The 27,020-nt window shown below is 35.4% G+C and overlaps 1 protein-coding gene across 1 annotated transcript; it reads left to right on the forward strand.

Moving 5' to 3' along the window:
* The first annotated feature begins 786 nt into the window (after window positions 1-786).
* LOC128983136 (uncharacterized) lies at window positions 787-21,044 on the forward strand. Its single transcript, XM_054402309.1, has 3 exons — window positions 787-881; window positions 12,789-12,860; window positions 19,381-21,044. The coding sequence occupies exons 2-3, from the start codon at window positions 12,849-12,851 to the stop codon at window positions 20,170-20,172; spliced, it is 804 nt and encodes a 267-aa protein (XP_054258284.1). The 5' UTR covers window positions 787-881; window positions 12,789-12,848; the 3' UTR covers window positions 20,173-21,044.
* The last annotated feature ends 5,976 nt before the right edge of the window (window positions 21,045-27,020 follow it).

Here is a 27,020-nt window from a genome sequence, read left to right on the forward strand (position 1 = left end):
TATTGATTTAAATTTATGAACATACATTTTTTTTAAATAAAACATACAGAATTGAAAACCGAAACAATACGAATTAAAAATCTATATCTGTGCATTTTTTTAGCGGAGTCAATATTGTCATAGTCCAGTAACCAATCTTTCGTAAATAACACAAACAGCTGTTACAACACCACGTTGCCACTTCGAAGGCCGCGGCCTAGAGTTAAAGGCGGCCGTGGTTATCATGGATGCATCATAGATAAAACATACTCCTCGAGGAGTATGTTTTATCTATGCTTGCATATACTGCTTGCCAAATGCATGATTATAACAAACTGTCATATTCATTTAACAACCATAGATATGTATTAAACACTGAGCTAAAATTATAACTGGAGGTAGCACTGCCATGGCAGAAGTCTGTCAAAAGCGTGTCGTTGATTTTGTTAGGTTGGTATAGCAGCGAGTTTTCTTATCGTAGCAATAACATGGCATCTGTTGGTATAGCAGTGAGTTTTCTTATCCAATAACATGGCTTCTTATAACTCACACCTCACGCAAACATGGCGGCTGGCGACACGCATCTTTGACATTCAGTAATCAGTGACCTCACTCCTCCTGTCCAGTGTCCAGTCCAGTCTCCACTCCAGTCCAGTCCTCCAGCACCAGCAGAGCACTAGAGCAGAGAGCAGATCCAGAATCAGCAGAATCCAGCATTCCAGCAGCAGATAACTTTTAGAAATTAGAAAGATGCCTAGCCCCTTGTAAAACGTGCTCTTACCTTCGTTTTGTTGTCTTATCAATAGTGTTAGATTAGTATATTACTCTCATAACTGATTACTTTGGACAGATCTCGTGTCTGGTCTCATCATAGTTACTGAAGACAAAGACAGTGAAGCATAGTAAGTTAGTTAATTCTTGATGAGAATTCTTAAAATATGCTTGCCAGTCCCCAGTACTTTTTAGTTACATTAGGTCTTAGTAGGCCCTAGTAATCTATCATGTTAATTAAGCCGGGTACAGTTTCTTAACTGGGCTATGCTATCGATTGAAACTATCGGATTCGATTAGTAAACTTTCATGCGATTTTTCCACCATCAGCAAGTTTGGTTGGTTAGGTTAGGTTATGGTATTTTAATTTTATAATAGATATATTTTAAAATATTGATTATTACTCCATTATTTATAGGACTACATTTCTAAAGCAAATTCTTCAAAGCATGAGTCACATCAGATTCTGGGTCTATAATTCTGGGATTAACTGGGTTTATAAAATTGAACCTGTCAGTTTATACATAAACTTAGCATAGGGTAATTATTTGGACGTAGTGACTACTCGCAAAAGTGAAATTTTTTTCTTTCATAATAACCTAAATTTCACGCTGAATCCGAAAATGACGTTTTTATTTTTCGGAAAATACCGGAAATTCCCGAAAAAAGGGAAAAACGGGAAAATTTTTTTTACTCAAAATACGTGCTGTGGGTACTCAAAATACGCGGAATATTGTGTAGATTAACCCTTAGAGTGCCAGGCGAGAAATAAAAGTAACGCTCAAAAAATGCCGATGATTTTTCCCGAAGGTCGCGCTAAAAATGCCGAGCGCAATCTGGCGATTTTTAGGTTAAAATTTCGTAAAAATCGAATTTTCGATATTTCGACCAACGAAAATCGATGTATCGCATCTAGTAACTTTCGACTCAATGTTAATATATGGGTTAAAAGAATCCGAGTATCCATTCGGTTGTTATGACAACTGTTCGATCATTACGAAACGTCCGGTCAGCCGGACGTTGGCACTTTTGGCTCGTTCTAAAAACGTCCGGTCGGCCGGACGTCGGCACTTTTGGCTCGTTTTAAAAACGTCCGGTTCCCCGGACGTTGGCACTCAAAGGGTTAAGAATATGCAAGAATTTTTTTGATCCGATGAAAAACACCGGAGATAGGGCGAAAAAACGGTGAATAATCAGTTAGATTAGGCTAGGTTAGGTTAGGTTAGGTTCAGTTAGGTTAGGTTCGGTCCGTGTTAAAATACCAGCTGATCAGCTGGTCATTATTTTATTATTATTGTTTACGTTAGGTTGAGTTAGGTTACGTTACGTTGAGTTAGGTTAGGTTAGGTTAGGTTAGTTTACTTACAATACTCAAGTTATTGATAAACTAACCTAAACTAACCTAACCTAACCGAACCTAACCTAACTGAACCTAACCTAACCTAACCAAGCCTAACCTAACCGATTATTCACCGTTTTTTCGCCCTATCTCCGGTGTTTTTCATCGGATCAAAAAAATTCTTGCATATTCTTAATCTACACAATATTCCGCGTATTTTGAGTACCCACATGACGTATTTTGAGTAAAAAAAATTTTTCCCTTTTTTCGGGAATTTCCGGTATTTTCCGAAAAATAAAAACGTCATTTTCCGATTCAGCGTGAAATTTAGGTCATTATGAAAGAAAAAAATTTCACTTTTGCGAGTAGTCACTACGTCCAAATAATTACCTAGCATAGAATTAAACCTTTCATTTAACTGTAAAATAAAAATGTCAACAGCTCTCAAAAAAAATACCTTAACTTTAAAGCAATGCACAAGACTGACAGAGAAACGTGGTCGTGGTTACTAAAATAATATGGAAAGATTTTATCTCTCTATCTTTGTAGCTAATAACGATAAATACAAAAGAAGTCTATTTTTTTATAAGAACGCGATAAGCGTAGACGTGCATCGTCGCGCCAAGGAGATAACGATAATAGTTAACAGAAGAGTCACCAACTGTAAAGGAATAAAGTACCGGTGGCTAAGGCTTGTCTGATTCCCATGTTAAAGCCACAATTACTTTATTGTATAGGCCTAATGTTTTAACGCTGTTGTAAGTTCAATATTATGTTATGGAGGCCAGGTATGGGGATATTTAGAGAGCAAAAAGATGGAATCCGTACAAAATTGATTTATTAGGAAGCTGTTTCAGTTGCCTAATAACACGCCAAATTTATTTTGTATTTTTATTTTGTTTTAGTGCTTCGTTTGTTAATTATGTGGGACAATTTTATTAATATTGAGTGGACATTATGCCAACCCAGATGACGGTCCTATGACCGTTGTATATGCACTTGTAATATTTCATGTAATTTCATTCATTATTTAGTATTAAGTTGCTTAAAATCTTAACTTTTGTTCATACACTTTTGTTAATAATCACTCCTCAGAAAGGCTGGCCTAATATTCATTTTCCTAATTTATGTGACAGGTGGCCGAATGAAACAACGAAAATGCGCTACGAATAGATAATTTATTAAACTTATGGAAAAAACAATAGTACAGTAGGTATTTAGCTTTCGACTTGATGTATGAAAGAGTAATTAGTCTACGTTTAGTTTACAAACACGATACTTATGGTCGCAAATACTAGCTGACGAGTAAAGAGAGAATACAATTTGGATATCAGTCGCTTAGATCTACTCAGATCTAAGTTAAGTTACAGATTTTCATGTTAAAATACATTTTAGAAGAGTGGGGAAAGGCGACAATTTTTAATGACCGACCGAGCCGAATTTAGAATTTAGACTAACTAGACCGAGTGCTCCCTGTCTATCACCCAGAGTTAGACGTGGAGGGGAACCAGCCAATCATGTTGCGGCTATGCTGCGTGACATCAGTGCTAACACTGAACAGTGCTGCGGCCTAACGATTCATCAGGGCATTAGACAAACTGAAGCTGCGCATTAACTGACTTCATCGAGCGACTTGCTGAGCTGTATCAGCAAATTCCAGCCATGCGCGTTACACTTTCCGAGAACATTGGCCTGGCCCAGCGCCGAGCCACGCTGACGGAATATTACATGGTGACGCAACTGGCTGACACAAAAAGGGAGGTTAACAGTCCAATATTACAGACCCTCTTTTTATATTTGAAATAAAGCAAAGCTTTTGTGACGGTACTGACAGGGTTTCCTCAGGGTGTAACAAAAACCTCCCCAACTGATATGTAATGGGTCTGGGAATTTTTGGGGCCGTCACATCCCCCTCCTCCTCAGACCTTGCTGACCCCAGCAAGAGGTACAGCAGGAAGCAGTGAGCGAACCTTGCACCTGAGGATTTCAAATGTCCATACTATGGTTCTCAGCCACAGAAATCCGGCCAGCCAAGCCCAACGCCACACCAAGGCCAATTTAAACGCCTCGTAAAATGTAACTTAATGAATTTAAATTTTCCAAACAAAAGACCCATAAAAAGGAAATCATATAATTGAACTCTTTAGTGTCATCGCCTTTCCCTGTTAATGCCATAAATTTAACTAATTACATCCATAACTCTGGATTCCAAAAACACGTTATTCAACCCACAATCCTTACACTATATATAAAGTTATTCAATTTAAACAGCAAGTCGAAGCAAAAGGAAAAAAAAACAATAAACCACAACAAACTACAATAAATAAAATCCTTCATAACTGGACCTAACACTAACAGTAATAAAACATTTTAGTAACGATACATTAATTTTAAATTTCAAGAATAAAAACCAAACAAAACAGATTCAAAGCTATCTTCATCAAGAAAAATTTAAACGATTATTGCTACTGCATCAATACAGTAATAAATCAATAGCTTAAGCAAAGCAAACAATGATAATTATGTTCAGCTCGGATAATGCTTGCTTCCCTTGGATGAGAGAATACACAGACCCACTTATCTTCGGTAATGATTCAGAGCAAGCGCTCCTGCCATTCTGGTTAGTAGTCCTTAGAAATATAAAGGTACCTAACAGTGAATTTAGGCAGTCACAGCCTAATCTATACATTCCCCCCAGGTAATATCATGGGATGTATTACAAGTTGGTTGATAAATTTGAATGTAAAGTGAATACGGTTTGCAGCAAATATTTCTCAGCCGAATATAAGGGGCGTTTACAATTTTCAACTTAATTTAGTTTCATTGATACTGAATATAATGTACCAAATGTCGAAACGAAGAAAGCACTGTAGAGCAGAACATGGCACTAAGTTTCAACAATAATGAAAAAAAACTACTATAACATAATCCCTCTGCTAACTTTCAAGGATTCCCAGCATGTTGGAATCTAATGAACATATAAGATAAATATCCCCGCCGCAGCAAACCTGCAGACTAAGCGAATTTCCATTTGACTGATTTGATTTACACTGAAATGTCTACTTAAAAATATAACATTTATTCCCGATTTAAATAGAATTAGTTTAACAAGTACTTAGGTTTGCTGCATCAGGGAGGTAAAACTGTTTTTTTTATGTTAATAGTTAGTAAGAAATAGAAACATTTTTCAAATTTGATCAAAATATGTTCATAAACAAGCAAACTACAACAGTTTACTTATTCTCCATAAGAATAACATGGGAATTTTAAATTTACAATTTTTTGGAATTTTCTCCGTAACCATTAGGCGCATAATAACGCTTCAATATACTAAATTATATGTTTTTTTAAGCTCAACAAAATGGTTTGGAAAAAAATTGCTAAATTTTATGTTTTTTGGGTCAAAAATGCGAAAAACCTATTTTTACCCCATAAAACCCCCCGTAAACCCCCGTTCCCATGGTCCGATCATGCTGGATCGCGAACTCGTTCGAATAAACGTAGGTTTACACGTTTGTACCGAATTTCATCAAAATCGGATCATTTTTGCTCAAGTTATCGTGCTAACGGACACATATATATATATACTAGTGAACCCGTGCTGCTCATCGCGCCGCAAAACAACATATCAATTTAGAAAACAAATCCATCGTGTTATATATTGATTCTAAGTCGAAAATAAAATACAGTAATGAATGAAGCCTTAGATGGAAAGTAGAGAATCCATTTTCTATCCTATTTTATTTACAAAAGTACTTCCTTGAATAACTTACTAAGTTTTTAGTTGTGAAATCAATCACCTTCAGGAAAATTACCCTGGTCAGAATTTTCCGCGATGAATATACACCATCAAAATATGTAGCCCTACTTAAAGCAACATAAAGCCCATGACTGAAAACTGGTCTGGGTAAGAGCAGTGCTACTCTTTTAAGTGATTGCCCTTGTGCTTTATTGATTATCATTGCAAATGATAAAGCTAACAGAAATTGGCAGCTTTCCATTTTAAATGGTAAGTTTGTTTCCAACGGGCACATTTTTATCCTCGGAATCAAAATATGTCCCCTCTCACTTGTTCCAGTTAGGACTTTTACATTCTATTAAATTGTTAACCATTTTGGCCACTTGGAGTCTTGTTCCATTAATGAGGCCCTTCTTGGTGTATTGATATTCCTCATCAATAAAACCATTGCCCCGTTTTTTAAATCAATCTGTGTCTTGGCAATCCACCGACCTCCATACTGTTTAAAAACTCTGCTGGGCATTCTAGATGGGCGTTTAAATTATGTCCAAGTAAACTATAAATGATTTCGAACACCTTGGGCTCAGCTGGCAATTTTTTCAAGACTTTGTTGTTGATCAAATCACAGTCACTGTTTTTGGAGCTATGGCTTTGTCTTTCATTTTGACCATTTTGTATACTTTCAACGACGTTTGGTTGGATGAAATCATCAGCGCATCCAACTCCAAACATTTTTGCTGGCAAAATGGGGAATCCATCAGCTTCCTATCAGCTTTAGCCTATTTGAACTCTTTAATTTCCTGCTCACGTACGTATTGCGTCATGAAGTTTCATATATAGCTCTGCTCGAAGTTTTGACTGTTCCCTATGAATGAAACCGAGACGTTCACCTTCAATTCTGGTAAAAATTTCAACTATATATTGAAGTTTAACCATACCACCACAGCAGAATACTGAAGCCTAACAGATAGCCTGTGGGCCTCCGGTGTGTAGTTGTCGAGTCGATCCCTCCATAAGGGAAAAGCAAGGGATAGGCTATTGTATCAAGACCTGAACAATGTGCAGCCAAATCTTCTGGGGTCCCATTTTTAGGATAGGTACACAACAAATAATTAAAAAAAAAATTTGTATAGCAACAAACATGAATTAGTAGTATAGGATTTGTTTTGTTTTGATTTATAAATAAATTGTCTGGTAGATCAGTTGTTTCGTGTCAAATTAATGAATGTCAAAGATTTGTGATTTTAAATAGGTATTACAGTAGCCTACGGTTTTGTAAATCATGGTAACTTTTTCTCAACTAAATTTTACTATTCCCAGCTTTAAAATAAAGTAGTATGATCCATTATTAGTATACTTTAATATACATTGGTTACCAAACGTGATAACATTTAATATACATTAACAGTCATAATAAACACTAATTTTTTATGTAGTAGACTTTGACTATTTTCAACTAAAAACCTATGTTTTTATAAATTAAAAATATCTCCCATGTTATCCTTATGGAGAAAAAACTGACTTTAACCCTCCCAGTGTTACTTGACGAAAATTCGACAAGCAGCACACTTTGTGTAGTGTTACTTGTCGATTTTTCGACATGCAGACATCGTTTACGGCGAAGGCTCTATGACTGACTGAATCGGATTGAACTGGATCGAGTTAGGTATCGTTCTTTCCGTAATATTCTAAGCTTTCTCCAGAGGTCTGTCTCTAAGCGCTATTCATTTTAGTTCCGAAAATATTGTAGCAGACAGCTGACGTGCGTGTATTTGTAAACAGCTAGGTTCCCCCGGACCGATGACTGATGTGTTTTATTACGTTTATCATTGTTTTAGTGTTAAAAATCAAAAGTAGTGATATACGTGGTGCATTATAAGAAGATTTAAGTGGTTTTGAAGTGCTGGTTGATAATCCTGAAGAAGTAGGTAGTGATATTGATGTAAATTATCAGCCAGATTCCTAGCTATGGTTAGGCTATGCATTCTTAGCTAAACGCTATGTACTGAAATCAGTTTTTTGCCCATAACTTATTTATTTGCAAATATACTTCCTTATATTATTATATATTTGTAATCCTCATAAAATTTAGAACAAAGTGGCTATTTTCAAATATTTATAGGCCTATAATTTATACAATTTCATTGAGCGCAAACTTATTTTTTTTTTGAAAATTTTCAAAATTATATTTTTTTGACCTAAAAATTTTTTTTTTTTGAAAAAATGTTCCTGATGTTTTATATATAATATTGAAGCCCATGATTTTCCAAACAAAATGGTATATAGAACATTAGAATTAACATTGTTTTAAGCTTCTCAGATCCGTTTTAATAAAACCTTGCAAATGCGCCAAAAATAGGTGGACATTAAGGCCTAAACTATGGACACTTGGAGGGTTAAGGGCCTCTGACGCCCTTACCAACGACTTTATCAAAAATCTAATACCGTTGGGCACAACTACACGTTTTAACCTTTATTTTGAGACCTCTAACGTCAAAATTGGGCAAATAATAACGGAGGAGTTCGATTAACAAAAAACGGCTTAGCCTATTATATATATAGATAGATAGATATATATATATATATATATATATATATATATATATATAAATATATAAATATATATATATATGAATTTGAACAGATGGTGTTTTTGGCCTCTAGGGACCTCGAAACGAAAAAAAAAATCGGTCCCGCGTCCAGGTCTTACCATGAGTACTACGGTAATAGCTTATTCCCTATATGGGAAATTCGCTAAAAACGAAAAATACTTATTAGTTTATGCAAATAAATTCAATAGCAATCATGAACTCCTAATTAAACATGGAAACTGATAACTCCTAAAACTCAACTTTTTAACTTTTACTTTTACTTCAACTTTAACTAACTTTTACTTTTACTTCAACTTAACCTTTCCATGGTTAAAACAAGAAGCCAACCAAAGATACCTATCTAAATAAATAACACTTACCTAAACAAATAATGAAATAAATAAATCTAATAAATAAATAACGATAATAGATAAACAGCAAAATCCGTTAAATGACGTGTCATGGGTCTGGCTACCGAGGTTGAAGGTGCCAGCCTACCTCCAAACAAGGTACATTGGCTTGACAATGTCCAAAATAGAGTTACTCGTCATTTGAATTGGAATAAAATTTGATTATAATTTTTATCAGATAAGAAAATATCATAGTCCAAGGCCAAGGGTACGGTCCAGCAGTATTAGATGGTAGGGAAGGATAGGGGTAATTAGGATCTTAGTGGGATTGCAGCTGCTTACTTTTCCGTGTTACCTTGACTCTTGGGCCATACACACTCACTGAGGAGTACATTTTCTTCAATTAGATTTTAAATTTCTTCTATAAATAGCTGTAAAGCAAAATAAGTTTTTTGTATGAAGATTTGACATGTAAGGTTTTCCTTCTTCAACTGAGTAGATTACAAGCCAGTTCAATCATGATAAAACCTGACCAATCTATTATGTTATGTATTTTATAAGATTTTAAGGATGTTGTTGAAATGTTAACTCTGTGAACTTGTCATATGCCAGGCGTATAGTATGGTGGAATTAGCAAAAAATCTGCTTAAACTCAAATACTAAATTGAAAGGTAACTTATGACACAAAACTGTTCAATGTAGTCCCTGTATTGTATAGTGAAAAGTTACACCATTTTGAGTGTAGGTTTGGGGGGGGGGGGGGGGGTTAAAGTTAAATATGCAATAGTTTTTTTTTTGGTACTTTCCTGTTAAAGGGAACATTCATTATTATCGATGATTTTTTTCAATATATCGATATTTTTGTTTTCCGATCAGATCTATTACAAATTGACAACAACAACTAACTGATCTTGTTTAGGCTAAAATAGTCTATATGGATTAAGAAATGAAATTGTTCTAAGCTAACCTAACATAACCAACCAAACTTGCTGTACCATTTAAAACTTCCGTTTGGGTTTGATAATAGAAAAGGCAAGTTAAACACGGAATTTTTAAATGTTACAGCAAGTTTGGTTAGTTATGTTAGGTTATTTTTTTAGAACAGTTTCATATACTGATCAATATTTATCGTAGTTGTCAGCTGATATGTTTCAGTTTGTTAATATCGATATATCGAAAAAATCATCGATAATAATGAATGTTCCCTTTAACAGGAAAGTACCTTTTTTTAATGATTTACCTCGATAACTATTTGGTTTAGCGATCAATACATGTAATTAAAAGTGTAATCTACTTTAAATTAATTTTTGTTATCGATAAGAATTAGATCAAAACATTTCATAGAAACCGAAAAAAACTACTGACTTTTTTAACTTTAACGTCCCCCCCTTAAAACCCGACGCTCAAAAATTATGTATCTTTTTTACCATACAATGCGGGGACTATATTGAAAAGTTTGGAGTCAAAATTTAGGTTTCACTTTAGATTTTGAGGTTTAGGTTTAACTGGGCTGTACTATAGTCGCGTTCACAAAATTTAGGTGGACTAAGGCACAGAAAACGTACTACTATAACCCAGAATGCCAACCGCATGGTAAAAAGCATTAAGCGGTTTGAGAGAGCTTTGCCTGTCAATCCGTAGGCAGTGCCACCAGCGTTGCCATGCAATAGCTACGCACCTACGGATTGACAGGCAAAGCTCTCTCAAACCGCTTAATGCTTTTTACCATGCGGTTGGCATTCTGAGTTATAGTAGTACGTTTTCTGTGACTAAGGGGAAGGTTTACTGGGTCCCCCCTTTTAGCTTAATGTATATCAGTTGTTGCTTCAAAGTTATGGTATGTGGAGGGGATTGGATTGCCTCTCCTCAAACTGCCTTAATTTTGTGAACTGTATAATATCAAGGCTAAAGCAAATGGGTACTATGACCTTACTGAGAAAAATATAAAATGGAAGAAGTGTCCTTACAGTGCCTTAACTAAATGATTTTGTAGTTGTGAAGAGTCACATGATGGTGTTATATGATGGAGGAAATTGGACAATTTTTTAAGAGATTTATTTCAAGTGTGTGATTTAAAATGTCAAATTTCTAGAACTCTTGATACTATGATTATTGAAAATCTGTAATGTGTAGAGATAAATGAAATGAGAGATGAGCTAAATAATAAATGATGTTATCATTTTGAAAGTGAGAAATATGAGAATATAGTTTTACACATGGTCTTAATTACGTGATTTTGTATTTTTCTATGTAATGATGTAATGACGAATTACATGTTAATTAGCCTTTCTGGTTACAATTACAAATACAAATATATTTATTATGAAAATTACAACAGCTTGGCCTCACCAAGTTTAAAAAACTTGTCGGTGAGGTCCAATTGATACAATATAAGGCTAACAAACAAATAGTTTACATTTTTTTTCTTTTTTTGAACAAAGTTTTCTTAATATACTATATTTTTACGGCGGTTTGTGGCAGGCACTTTTTTATTAACTCTTTTATTATTATTTGTGGATACGTTTTTATTAACTTAATATGAAAGTGTATTGTTAAGATCTTGTGCTAGTTATGTTTTAAGTATTTTGATAACTTTATGTAATCAAAAAAATTTAAATAAACTTGACTTTGTTGAGTATGAAATATTTTTACCGAAGTGTTACACCTTAAATATCTAAACACTTTTTAATCAACACAATGAGGATTAGTGGTTACATAGTGATACAGTTCGACCAAAACTTGTGTGTGTACGTTAATTTTAGAGTAAAGTTCGTGAGTCATGGAAATCAATGACAAAATTTCTGTGGACACCCTGATTCAAAATCCCTGTCATGGGATTTAAGACAGTCCCAGGACTAAATGAACCTTGAATGTTATCAGGACATAGATGTTGTATAAACCTACTCCATGAAATTCTCCAGCGGTGTCTGGATTTATCACTGCCATTACTGCCAAACAAATATACAGGGTGTGGCAAAAAACGGATCCATTTTCTGCAGCACACTGTTCAGCGACAGGTTGTCTGAGGGTGGTGGGAGTAGGCTCGTTGGAAAGCCTAGGACAATGCCATTTTTTTAGTCATAGAGCAGTGTTTGTGTGAGCTATGTACAGTTGTTATCCGTCGTTTAAAAAAATTAATGATTTAGTCATAACTCAGCGGCAGTTCCGTGCTTTTATTCAATTAGGTCGACATAGAGAGGTTCCGTCGTGATTATCTGTATGGATGATTACCAAATTATACAGATTATTATTCTAATCCATAGGGATGAAAATTAACCTCAAAATTCGTATAACTGAGTGGTCAGACATGTTCAAGGCAGCCGCTTGTTTTCGGGCTGGCCTACGAGGACTGTTTTCCACAGCAACACAAACTCTATCGAATGTTAGTTTTCTGGCGTCCGATCTGACTTTGGACAGCCTGTAAGCTTCCTTTTCAACGTAGAAGCCGTTGTCCTAAAGTAAGTAACCCACCGCATTATTATGCTATGCAACGGAACTTCTCCATGTCGCCTTAATTGAAATAGTGCATGAAACTGCCGCTGAGTAGCAATGAATGAATTCACTATTTTATAAAAACAACTCCATAACAACCACACTAGCTCAGCCGACCACTGCTCTATGACTACAAGAAATGGCATTGTGTAGGCTTTCCAAAAATCCTACTCCCACCATTCTCGGACGACCTGTCGCTGAACAGTGCTCTGCAGAAAATAGATTGTTTTTTTTGCCGCACCCTGTACAAACAAACCAAAATCCTCTTTTATACTTGCCAGAACAAGGTTGATTTGATTTATAATGAGACACTGCCTGACAACAGGCGTGGTGCATATGCATATCACTGCCCCCCCCCTCGAGCAATAAAGTTAACAGACGTCCTGGTCCACTAAGAATGTTTTGAGTGGTTAGCTAAGCATAGATTTTTGGCTCATTCTGAAATTCTCTTAAAACTGGTGTGGTTTAGTTGTTTAGTCACTACAAACTGACTTGATCTCCGCTATCAAACAATCTTCTGCTTTCAGGTTTTCTTTGTAAAGAAAATGAGACACAACCCAGCTTAGTGACAGAAATACAACAAAATAATGGCAGAGTTGGTGAGTTTATATCTGATATGTTCAATCCATTCATTGGTGTTCAGCAATATTTATTAATCATTTTATGAACTTCACTTTATTGAGTTGTTATTGTCATAGACAAAAAAAATTTAACATAGACCGTCAGCCTTACTGCAGTTATCATTGGTTCTGAGCGTTCTGGCGCACACCGCTGGGAGCGCTATGTAGCTATGGCGTACACGCTACGTAACTACACAGCACTCCCAGCGGTGTGCGCCAGAACCTATGGTAACCGCAGTACGGCTGATGGTCTATATATTTATTTTTGTCTATGCTATCGTCCTGTGATTGTTACAAAGAAAATTGAAAAATATTAGTGCGCGTTTACACCAAACAACAATGGCTGTTGTCCATTAAAAAGAATGAGTTGGAAAGTGGCTTTACACAATGCATTGACAAGCCGACGAGTAAAAGATGTTTCAGTGAGCTGCCTCTGGATCACATATTTATAAAATAGGTCTATGACAACATAAGTTATACAATGGAGTGTGGGGAAGTGTGTGGAGTGTGAGGAGAAGTGTATAGTACTTACACATCTCCTGACTAATTCAAACTGGGACCCTACTCTTACTTGCAATAAAGTCGTAGACTTTTGCTCCAGCCACTTAATCACAAGTATTCAGAGACTAAGCTTTGCTCGGATTGAACACATCTATATAAATAAAAATAGTTTTGTCTATACATTGCTTAGAATCAAGCGGTTTTTGGTTATTTTTACGTTTCATAGCCTAAGAAAGCCGAAACGAGTCTTATCTCAATTACTGTCTGTATGTCTGTCTGTCCATTCTGTGACTCCGTCTGTAACACCAAAATGTCATTTTACGCGGCCTACTCCTAGAAAACTAGAGTACCGATCAAGGTTTTAATCATTTTTCTGTATTAACTGGATTGGTGAGAGTGTCTTTGGCTATAAAAACGTGGCCTCGCTTCTTCGAAAACAAAATAACGAACCACCAAAAACCCAATTTTGTTAGATTTTTGTCAAATTTTCTCCCAATGTTTACTATTACATTACATTTTATGAAATAACGATCAGCTGTTTGGATTAGTTCTCACTTCTAGCTGTCACCGATATGTTTACATTAAAAGTTGTTTACAAATAATACCGCAACCATTTCCGATCAAGTTTTGTCAGCACATCCAAACCAAGTGAGATTAAAAACGTTGTGCCTTACTTAACCGGTTTAATTAATTGCAAGTGCAACGATTGTTCTCGAGTTTTTTGATAACCGGGGAAAATACCGTGATTCAGTGTTGTATTAGTGCAAGGAAACTTACATTTTTTTAATCATCGTCACCAATACCGTAGCTTACAAAGGTTTCCACTCATTGACGGTGCTTCAAGGACAGTTGTGTAAAGTGCAAAGTAAAAAATCACAACTGCAGTGGGTGATCGTGGATGTTGCTGCGATCTTGGAAGATCTTTCTGATTTCACTGTGATCGTACCGTAACAGAGAACTAAACTCGCTTTTCCAATGTGTCACTTTTGGTTTCTACTTACTTGCATTTCGACAACGATATCGGTACTTTTCCTACTTAGGAAATAAAACTACAAACTTACAAAACCCCAGATTTGTGCGTTTTTTGTCACATTTCCTCCGAATGATTGCTAGATATATGTACCGATTATCGTTTAGAGATTACGTAATCTTTTAAATAAGAAACCTTTGTTTGGATAAAGGTGGTTTTTTCAAACTGTCATTAATATGTTACCTAACATTAAAAGCTGCTTACAAATAATGCCATTAATAGGAAATAACTTTGATTTTCGAAAACTAAAAAAAATTAAAACCAAAGGAGATTTTATCGTTAATAACATCATCAATCGTTAATAACTTCGGTACCGGTACTGCACCACATCAAGTGAAAGTTTTTTTTTAGCAAACCATAGTGAGTTTTCAAAGCTTTACGTTGTTTATGTTACATGTTACATGTTTTGTGGCCGGTGTATTTATTTATTTATATATTTGCCAACTGATTAACACCTATAATACAGTTTGATTTAACACCTATAATACAGTTTGATTAGAAGGACAGTTTGAATTAGTCGTAAGTACTACAGTTCTTTTCTCAAATGTAAACGTTGGTTTTTAGTACCGGTACTGCTACTTTTCCTTAGAACCGGTGGTATCAGTAAGAATAATTTTTACATACAAACACATCACTACTCGTATTATCACTATTTATTTATAAACACTGTACCTTATTGCTTATTAAATTTAATTGATGTCTTACTGTATAATTTTTAGCGTTTTCTGTCTGGACTCCAAAATGTTGTGTGGACTCAATTCTGTATTTGTGTGTGTATGTCTATTGGTAATGCATTAATGTCCTTATTTTTCGTGGAAAAGACAAGAGTTAATAAAAATTTCAACCCGAAGAAAGTGTGCAGTAGTGAGGTTGAGGTAGTGTTTTAACTACTTTTAACCAGTGTGAAAAGTAACTTTCCATTACAGGCCTACCTTAGGGCTATGACATTTAATTGCGAAGCATTCGTTTTGGCTTTGAAACTGTCAGATATTGTATTTGAGAAGGTTTATATGTATTCCTAAACAGTTATAGTTTTGCCATCATATCTGGAAATAAACGGTATCAGCATTCTGACACATACTTTCTCCCATAAGTTTGACAACAACCTTTATCATGTGTAAGCGGTGAGAGTAAATATAAGGAAATGGGATTTTGTTCAGAATTTAAAGAACTATAACATACTAAATTTTTATCAAAATCGTTCGAGCCAATTTTGGGAAATCAGATTTTTCCGTTATTTTATGGGGTTTTTATGGGAAAATAACATAATTTACAATTACTTTTGAACCGTAATTTTTACAGAAATGGGATTTGTACCATTTTGTTCAGAATATAAAGGACTATAACATACAAAATCTTTATCAAAATCGTTTAGGCCATTTTTGGGAAAATCCTTTTTTTCCGTTATTTTATGGGGTTTTATGGGAAAATCCCCATTAAAAATAAAAATTTCTAAAAAAATGAAAAACTGTCAAAATTGTAAGGACTATAACATAAGTACTATGTTAAATCAAAACCGGATTTTTTTCTAAAATCCTATTTTTCGTTTTTTATGGGGTTTTATGGGAAAATAACATAATTTACCATAACTTTTAAACCGTAATTTTTACAGAAATGGAATTTGTACCATTTTGTTCAGAATTTAAAGGGCTACAACATACTAAATTTTTATCAAAATCGTTCGGGCCATTTTTGAGAAAATCAAATTTGAGAAAATTTCAAAAAAATGAAAAAAACGCCTGGAGATACCATGGATTAGAACCTACATACCAAATTTCATCGAAATCGGACCACAGGTGTAGTCTCTAGCTCTGTACACATCCAGACACACAGACACACACACACACACACAGACATCACTTCGAAAACCACTTTTTTGGGTCCAGGGGGACCCAAAACGAATATATCCACTCAAAACTCAAACTCGAAAATTTTGACGAAAACAATACTTTCTCCATATACTATGGTATAGGGGGAGAAAGTAAAATGCACACTAAATATGCAAACCAACTCCTGTTCTGAATATAAGGGTTTAACTTACTACAAGATTCCCGTACGTAGAATGGGCAAACAGCTAGTTTATTCAATAAGTTAATAAGCTTCATTAAAAAAATATTTTTCTCATGTAATTATATAAACATTTTTCACCACACTATGATGTTTTTTGCTGTATTACATACGTTAATTGGTGGCTGAAAGTTACGTTTTGCTGGCCATGCCAGCTGTCATCGTAATTTGGGGACCGAGCAGGTTTTTACATCCCGGGGCCGCAAAATCAGCTGTCCGCTTGCATATTAATTACAGCAACAGTATCCATAGCATTGAAATAGAATTGTTTTATTTTCACTGCTGCCTAGCAACTGTTTATTATTATTTTTGCTGATTCCTGAAATTACTTCTTCACATATTCTTAAAGTTGCGTTGACTATCAGTTTTCATTATTATTATTGTGAATAGTAGTAGTGTGGTGAAAAATAGTGTTCGTACCACGGACCGAAAATGGTTTTGCAGCTCTCGAACTTAAAAACTATCTCGAGCCGGCAAAACCTCGTTTTCAGCCCTTGGTACAAAATATACTATTAACACCGCTTTATAAATACCTACAGTAATCCACATAATTTGTTAAATTTCAACTTCCATGTCAATTTTGTTGTATAAAAGCATTGGAGGAGCATTAGAATGATATTTTGGTGAACGTCTTTCCATAGGTTGTGAGTGTGAGCAGAGCTTGTTGGCGGTAAAACTACTTTCCTCTTATTAGCAAATTTTCCATATAGGGAATAAGCTATTACCGTAGGTCTCATGGTAAGATCTGGACTCGGAACCGATTTACATTTTTGTTTTGAGGTCCCCAGAGGTCAACACCATCTGTTCAAATTCATATATATGAATGTCCTTTGGCACGATAACTTGAGCGAAAATGATCCGATTTTGATAAAATTCGGTAAAAACGTGTAAACCTACATTTATTCGAAGGAGTTCACCAACCAGCATAATCAGACCATGGGAAGGGGGGTCTATGGTCTTTATCTAAATTATTTATCTAAAAACAAAAACAATTTAAATTTCTTTCCAAATCATTTTGTAGAGCTTAAAAAAAGAAATAATTTAGTATATTGAAGCATTGTCGTATGCCTAACGGTCATGGAGAAAATTTTTGTGTGTAATTTGAAATTCCTATGTCATATGGAGAAAATGTAAACTGTTGTAGTTTACTTGTTTATGGATATACTAGCTGTAACCCGCGGGCTTTGCCCCGTTTAACTTCTTAACTTTCAAGATTATCTCGTTCGCATGGCTCAATCACGTCCTGGTTGAAGTTTGTTCGCTACGCTCACTCACCTTTAGGTTGGAGCTCGTTCGCTACGCTCACTCACCTTTAGGTTGGAGCTCGTTGGCTACGCTCACTCACCTTTAGGTTGGAGCTCGTTCGCTGCGCTCACTTTCCTTCAGGTTAGCTCGTTCGCTACGCTAACTCGCCTCCAGGTTGAAGTTCGTTCGCTACGCTCACTCACCTTTTGGTTGCAAATTAGCTGTTGTCATAAATGTAAAAGAAATAATAGTGCTGCACCCTGTTGGTAATCCTTGTAACTTTAATGCTATTGAACATCATAGAACAGAACCAACTTGTTTAATTGAAACAGCTGTTAAGATTCAATAATTCCATTTCTCATAAGGTTAACATGGGAAACTCCAGAGCCACTGGGGCGGAGCCCGAAAGGATTTTTGAAATAAGAATATGCCTATATGTTAATCGGGAATGTGAGCTATCATCATGCCAAATTTCAGCCCAATCCGACCAGTATTTTCGATTTTACTTTTCCCATACACACATACACACATACAGCAACCACCTCTTTTTTATAATAGTATAGATAGATAGATGTTGATCAAATTTGGCAAATTTATTTCTTTCATCCTATACTATTGATGTATGGTCAACAAACACTTTTTACCTTCCCAGTAGCAGCAAACCTAAGAACTCGTTAAATCTAATGTTATTTAAATTAGGAATAAATATGTCTTATTTATGGAAATACTAGCTGACCCGGCGAACTTCGTATCGCCTAAGTTATAGGTTTCCCCTAAGACAGACCGATGGAAAGAAAGTACCGTTACGTTTAATTTTCAAGATGATCTCGTTCGCATCACTCAATCTCGTCCTGGTTGAAGTTCGTTCGCTATGCTCACTCACCTTTGGGTTGGAGCTCGTTCGCTACGCTCACTCACCTTTAGGTTGGAGCTCGTTCGCTGCGCTCACTTGCCTTCAGGTTAGCTCGTTCGCTACGCTAACTCGCCTCCAGGTTGAAGTTCGTTCGCTACGCTCACTCACCTTTGGGTTGGAGCTCGTTCGCTACGCTCACTCACCTTTAGGTTGGAGCTCGTTCGCTGCGCTCACTTGCCTTCAGGTTAGCTCGTTCGCTACGCTAACTCGCCTCCAGGTTGAAGTTCGTTCGCTACGCTCACTCACCTTTTGGTTGCAAATTAGCTGTTGTCATAAATGTAAAAGAAATAATAGTGCTGCACCCTGTTGGTAATCCTTGTAACTTTAATGCTATTGAACATCATAGAACAGAACCAACTTGTTTAATTGAAACAGCTGTTAAGATTCATTAATTCCATTTCTCATAAGGTTAACATGGGAAACTCCAGAGCCACTGGGGCGGAGCCCTTTTAAGAATTTCGAAACGGGAAATAGTTTACGTCCGATTCGCATACCTACAGAATTTACACACCAAATTTCATAACGATCGGTGAAGTCGTTCCGGAGGAGTTTGCAGACAAACACTGTGACACGAGAATTTTATATATTAGATTTTAGTAAAAATGAAATCAGACAAGTTGAAATTTGCTTAGTCTACAGGCTTGCTGCGGTGGGGGTATTTTTAAATATATTTGTATGTTACAATTTGATGTGGATTGTGTGATAAACAATTTGTTTATTCGTGATTTAAATTTTCTTTTCAGGAAAATTTAAAAACTACACTGAAGAACATCTCGTCATCTCTTCATAGACTGCAAAGGATTGTAGAGTGTCCAGTGTGTCTGGACACAATCCAAATTCCATTTAAGACATGCAGCAGAGGCCATGGGGTTTGCAACTGCTGCTGCGAGAAGTTAAATGACTGCCCGATTTGCGAAGGTCCGTTAACAACAGAGAATCCTGTGTGTTTAAAAAACATTCTGGAAGCCATACCTCGTCAGTGCAAGTACCATGGAGATGGTTGCCTAGACATTCTGCAGCCCGGGAGTGACCATGAAGAATTTTGTGGTTTCAGACCTGTACAGTGTAGGCAAACCGATTGCAACACTGTGATTTCTTTGATCAAACTGGTGGATCACTATGAGAAAGAGCATTGTCGCTTACTCTATAGGTATAAAGCAAATTCATCTTATACTTGGGTTTGGCGACAGTTTGATCCTGAGGATTACGAAATTGGTTATTTACTTATCTCTGTGTTTGACAATATATTCTGGGTTACATATAGTTTAAGTCAGAACAATTTTGAACTTACTTTTGAAGCAACTCCAATTGGGAAGTTGAAAAATGAATATTTTGTCAGATTCAAGTTTGAAAAAGGTGAGTTTGTAGATGTGTCTACATTAAAGGCTTCTGTGGTGAAATGTTGTAATAATGGAGAGAAAAGTATCGCAGATGATGGAAATAATTGCATGAGGATTCCACATAGCACCTTATATAAGCTTATTGATGAAGGAAATCTTGAATGTGAGTTTACATTTTTTGAATGCCCAAAGTAAAATCTCCTTACGTACATGAAATTTTGTTCAAATTGTGTTCCATAAGTTTTGTGTGTGAAATGAAGCTTTGACATTTCATGGTTTCCCACTAAGCTTGGTAGAAGACCAGCCTCTTTTCAATCAGGATATAACTTGAACAATCTATTATGTTATGTATTTGATTAGATTTTTAAGGGTGTGGTTTGAATGTTAACCTTCTTCGTGAACAGGCAATAGGTATGCTGTCATTGTGGAGTATGAAATAGTAAGGTGCATTAAGCAAAAAAATGTTCTAACCTCTAAAAACTGTTCAATATAGTATTGTATGGTATTGTATTTGTACATTACACCATTTGGGCATCAGGTTTGGGGTGAGGGTGGTTTGTATTTGAAAAATATGTAGGTTTTTTTGTTTTTATGGTATAATTTCATAACTAAGCGGTTTAACACTAAACACACTATTTAATCAATAATCTAGCGGTTTACAAAAACAATCTATGGATGAATTTATCGTTATCAATAATAATTATCAAGATATTATTTCATAAAAAAAACCAATGCACAAAATGGTGTAACTTTTTTACCATACAATACAGTGAACTATAGTGAACAGTTGGAGTCAAAAGTTAGTTTTCACTTTGGATTTTGAGGTTAAGGTGTAATTGTACCATAGGCTACTAATATCAAAGAGAAAACAAATTACTATTATGATATGACTCTACTGTGTAAAAATATAAAATGGAAGAAGTGTCCTTTACAGTGCCTTAACTAAATGGATTTGTAGTTTTGTGAAGATTCACCTGATGGTGGTATAGGCAGGAGTGTTGCTGAAGGTCTAAGTCCCGGAAGGTCTAATTAGACCTTCGACACACATTTTGCAGTTTGTACTTGTTGCTGAGGGTCTAATCTGGCATTATGTCGAAGGTCTAAGTCCCAGAAGGTCTAAGAGTACAGTCAATGCAAAAAACTCATCCACTGATACTGTATTAGACCTTGGGCACACAATGTATATTTTGTAAATAAATGTTTATAAAATGAGAGTTGCTGAAGGTCTAAGTCCCGGAAGGTCTAAGATTCGAGTCCCGGAAGGTCTAAGATTCAAGTCCCGGAAGGGCTAAGATGCGGGTGGGCATTGCGTCGCCAGAGATGAAGGCTATACACTATACAGACAGGCAATAACGCATCAACTTTTAGTTTAGAGTTTTTTAGAGTTGTAATATTCTTAGTGATAGTTTTAATAACTCTCACACATTTACTATTGGATACTTTAATTTTTGTTACTGGCATAGTTGCTGGGCCATAACAGTTGCTATAGCTCAGAATAAATCATTACATCAGTTTAAATTGGTAAAAAAACCACCTTGGTGTTCAGGATTCTGTTTTGTTTATTTCAGCTTAACTTAGCCAATCAATAGTTTCATCTTACTAATATTATAAATTTAAAAGTTTGTGAGTTTGTGCGTGCGTATAAGGCCGGTTCCGAGGCGATCGATGTGATTTTCCACCGTGGGTCCGAGGTCCCCGCTGGTTTCGAGGTCCTGGTGCGGGACCTCGGATCCAAATACAACCGAAAACGTTGTGTTCAATGCCAGAGAATAATTTTAATATCAATATTAAGTGATTTTGAGCAAGACTTCGGAACCCTAATGGAAAGTTTAAAACTTTTTCACGGAATTTCCGATAGGAGGGTAGTGATCGTTTTTACTTGCACACAGTGTGACATGTGGCATAAAATGACATTCTCCGCAGGAACCGAGGTCCGTGTTCCCTCACACATAATGTATACACCCTTCAACTGGAATCAGAGGCTACCCTTTAACCCCCACCACTCTCCAAGATGACATCGTATTTAAGATTATCCAGATTATATGTTGGAAAAATATAATTTGTAACACGAGCGCAAAGTGCCTTTGTTGCACTCGAGAATCTTTCCACAGTCGCCTGCGGCTTGTACGTTCACATTTCTCTCATGTGCAGCAAAGTGCCACTTGGCTCACTAGTTACATAAATACCTAAACTTAAGGACAGTTTTTAGTAGGTAAGGGTTTAATGAAGGGTTTATGAAGAAATAAAACATATTCCCGTGTTAAAATTACTGGCGGACAGAACGAAAATGTACTATATATTATAGTTAATTATTATACTATCACCATGGCACTTAAATGGCTACCTACAAGTCGACCCAACACTTCGACTATCTAGATGGTGGCGTGTTGTCAGGTAGCATCTTCACGACAGCCCCTACTGTTGGAGGAGAGTTTCAAATTTTGTTCTATCTTCTTGTTTATCTATCTATCTCGTTTATCTTCTCGTTATTAAATTCATTGTTTTATCTAAAAATTTTTAATAGATAACCTGATACATGGATACGTTCCCAAGGTTCTGCTCCTTACCGAATTTACTAAGTCGGGAACAAGTAAATACCGTACCCATATGGTAAAACTTAGACCCGGAACCTATTAAATTTGACGAGAAAAACATAAAGTGTGCTATTTTTTTCTAAACAATTTTGTGAAGCTTTTAAATCAAATTTTTTGGACGTTTTGTTATACGCTTCATGGTTAAGGAAAAAAATGAAATATTTAAATTCTAAATTCTCATGTTATTTTTATGGTTAACTAGCTACAGAGCCCGGGGGTTAAACTAGTTAGAGTTGATGTTAAATACGACGATCTCTAGGAAAATAATGGTTATGAAATCCATACACCACTTAACCCACAAATATTAATGGTACAGAACATTAGAACAACACACTTAACATAAGGAACACACTTAAATACAAATTAATACAAATTGTAAACAACAACATTTAATCAAAGAAAATTCGTTTAAATAACGATATTTAAACTATTAACACCTGTTTCGTATGATTAGATTATGCATGATGGTAAACCAATTATTGCCATCTATTAAAATTATTGGTTTTTCTTTTCCAAGTAGGGTAGCTCTTCTACCTAACCGATTTTCATAGTTTTGGCCTTTAACTAAAGGTGGACGCACCACAGATTTGCCATTAAGCATCGTTATTCATTTTGACTTATATTCGAGTTCGTTTGGCTCTTCCAACCGACCCATTTTCATAATTTTGGTCTTAAAATAAAGCTATGCAAGCATATATTTGTCATCAAGCATCATCAATAATTTAAATAACGTATAACTCGACGAAAAAATTGATATTTTTGATTTTTTTACTAAATTAAAGATGAATTCCACAAGTTCAAATTACATAACCCTATATGTTTTGCTCTAAAAAACTTTAGTTAAATTCCAGCTTTCATTTGAGCTATTGATTATTAAGAACGGACTACCTAAAGCACACTGCTGAATCATGAATCAACAATAACTATAATCGTCTTAGTACTTATCTGCAATACGTAACACTATTTTTATTTAAGTTATTTTATATGTCTTGGTCTTAAAATACTTCTTAAAATAAAGGCTTTCATATGATATATTGATAGTTATAATCAGTTAAGTTCATGATACTGTATGCTCAATCAGAAAACATACATTTGATTATATATTGGATATGGAATTTAAGTTTAAGATTATTACACATTTAAATTATCCTGATCGTTCAATCCAATGTGCATTCGATCCAATGTACAGTAAAATGCAAAATTAATATTTTCTACTTGTTAGTCTACTTCTAGAGCTGACTGTACCCGTTGGATTGAATGAACAGTGGAGCGAATGAACAGGCAAATAATTTGTAAAATTACTTTTTGGAGTGAATGAAACATCTCGATATTTACAACTCTAAAAGTTGTTGCGTTATTACCTGTCTGTATAGTGTATAGCCTTCATCTCTGGCGATGCAATGCCCGCCCGCATCTTAGACCTTCCGGGACTCGAATCTTAGACCTTCCGGCAGGGCCGGATTTCCCAATAGGCCCGGTAGGCCCGGGCCTATGGGCGCATGGTCCCAGAGGGCGCACGGCCGTGAGTAAATTTTTTGTATACCTAGGCTCTCTAAAATAAAAAGTCATAGTTGATAAAAAAAACTCCAAAGCATTGTGATTCTGAATTTCATAAGAAGAAATAATTGTTAGGAAATTTAAACTATTTTCAGAATTAGGCCTACGCATCAATTTCATTACAAAATTGGTAAAGATTAAAGAACATTGGTTATACGGCAGTAGGCTCTAGGGATGTTGACGAGCGCCCAAAGGGGCTGGCTCGGGCTCGGTACTACTTTTGTTTTATTACTCTGAGGTACTACTGATCAGAGTGATTAGGGGCGCATGCGTGCTAGACATTGTTACCACCCTCTCATCAAAAGTTAAGTCTTTTAATTAGTTTACAACAATCTGCAGGATCAAGTCAAAATATATAATAAGTTGTGTTGAATATTAAAACAACGATGTATTTACCTTTAAAATTAACGAAAAAATATTAATATCAGTTTGCATTAGATTTTAGATTAGTTTTTCTAAAACATCCCTCCAAAACATCAGATACCCTCCAAAACAACAGTAATGCTGTCATTTATCTCCTCAGACCTAAGTAAGGTCGGTACGGTTGGCCGGAATATTGCTCTGTTTTGCTTTTGAAACATAACCTAGATGCAGTACGACCAAAGATTAAATATTACTCAAGTCGACTTCTTATGACATTCTTAATTCAAAATTGTTCAATGTCAAGTTCATGTTGGTGACACTGGACATTAGTTTTGACGTAATTTTGTTCCTATTATTTTAGGGTAAGTTCTATGATGTGCGTTTCAATTTCTAGTGAAATAAACAGGATACGACCTATTTTTAATGATTACAGCAGTAGATCGTTTTATTTTGGATAAACTAGGTTTAAACATAGATAAAACATACTCCTTAAACAAAATAACAAGAATTGTTTTCAGCTAATCCAAAATGATGACAAATCTACTAATAGGAGTAGGTTTAATCTATGGTATGACGTACTGTATGGAGTTCATATTTTTTGGGCCTGGAATTGGAATCAATGGCCATGTTTTCTTTTTTGCAGGAATGCTCGGGTGGTTGAGTTTTTTGTTTCAGTCCCACGGCCACAAATGTGAGCATTTATTAAAAGCATAAAATTGCTAAAAGTGTTTAAGACATTTTGTTAAGGCTAAACAAGTCAATTCTAAAAAAAAACTTGCTCTGATTCCAAAGAGGAGTGTTATTCAAGCAGTTAACTCAGGCCTATAGGAATTATATTTTTTTTAATAAAGGTTTGAAGAAATGTGACCAGACTAGGGGGCGGAAAATTATTTGGGCCTAGGGGCGCAAAAATGCTAAATCCGGCCCTGCCTTCCGGGGCTCAAATCTTAGACCTTCCGGGACTCGAATCTTAGACCTTCCGGGACTCGAATCTTAGACCTTCCGGGACTCGAATCTTAGACCTTCCGGGACTTAGACCTTCAGCAACTCTCATTTTATAAACATTTATTTACAAAATATACATTGTGTGCCCAAGGTATAATCCCGCATGGTCTAAAACAGTATCAGTGGATGAGTTTTTTTTTGCATTGACTGTACTCTTAGACCTTCGACATACTGCCAGATTAGACCCTCAGCAACAAGTACAAACTGCAAAATGTGTGTCGAAGGTCTAATTAGACCTTCCGGGACTTAGACCTTCAGCAACTGATCCGTATAGGCTATGACAGAGAAAACTTTTTAGGACAATATTTTAAAAGATTTGTAAGAGTGTGATTTAAAATGTCAACTATCTAAAGCTCATAAGGGACCATGATTCCTTTAGCATCTGTAATGTACAGATAAGTAGGGTAGGGATGAGCTAATCACAACATCATGTTCTTGACTACATGATTTTGTTACATAATGATGCAATGATGATGTTAGCATTTCTTTATACTTATAATTTTATATTAAAGCATATTTTTAAGATCTTATGATCGTTATATTTTAAGTATTTGTTAACTTTATGTAATGTAAAAAAGGAAATGTGAAATAAACTTGACTTTGTTGAGTATGAATTTTTTGACCTAAGTGATTACACCTAAAAAATCAGATCACTAGTTTATTTTAGCACTACTGTATTTTGTATTTTTTTTAGCACAATAATACAACTAGGCTCTGATACTCTCTCACTGATACTAGTGATATACTCTTTGATTACGATTTTAAAGCAAAGAAAAGTAAAAAAACATGCTGTTTCTAAAATTAAAATTTGTACTTAATAGTTTGGGCTTGCGAGTACAATGTGAATTATTTAAATTCATCAAAAACCAGTATTTTAGCGAATTTCCCATATAGGGAATAAGCTATTACCACACCATAGGTCGCATAGTAAGACCTGGACCCGGGACCGATTTACTTTATTGTTTTGATGTCCCCAGAGGCCAAAAACACCATCAGTTAAAATTCATTTATATTATATAGTACCGGGGGACCGAACCTTGCTTGGTTGAGGTTAATTAGGTTTAATAGTTAAACAATATCATAAACAGACATTTTATAATTTTCAAAAACATTTATATTACAAACCATAGATATTTGATCGCTATATTAAAAACAACTCTTTGATGTTAAAAGTATACGATTTATGAAAAATGACATTCTGATACACTTCTATGATCTTGCTGAAGTTTAAATGCTTTAAAGAACAACAATATGTCAAATAACACTTGTAATAAATATATTTACACCTACCACGTACTGTTTAAGACAGCCATACATATAAAATATGGTAAGTGGGGATTGATTTCGATTGGACACTCCAATTATTATCAGACCCAATAGGCAAATGATTCTGATAATGGGTCTGATGATGATTGGAATGTCCAGTCGAAATTGATCACCACTTACCATCGTTTATATGTATTTACCGTCTTGTGAGTAAACAGTATAAATGTATAAAGTGTAAATATATTTTTATTACAAGTG

This window comes from Macrosteles quadrilineatus, unplaced genomic scaffold (genome assembly GCF_028750875.1).
Source record: "Macrosteles quadrilineatus isolate MER2022 unplaced genomic scaffold, UCM_ALF_1.0 Scaffold_1__1_contigs__length_201487025, whole genome shotgun sequence".
Classification (NCBI taxonomy): domain Eukaryota; kingdom Metazoa; phylum Arthropoda; class Insecta; order Hemiptera; family Cicadellidae; genus Macrosteles; species Macrosteles quadrilineatus.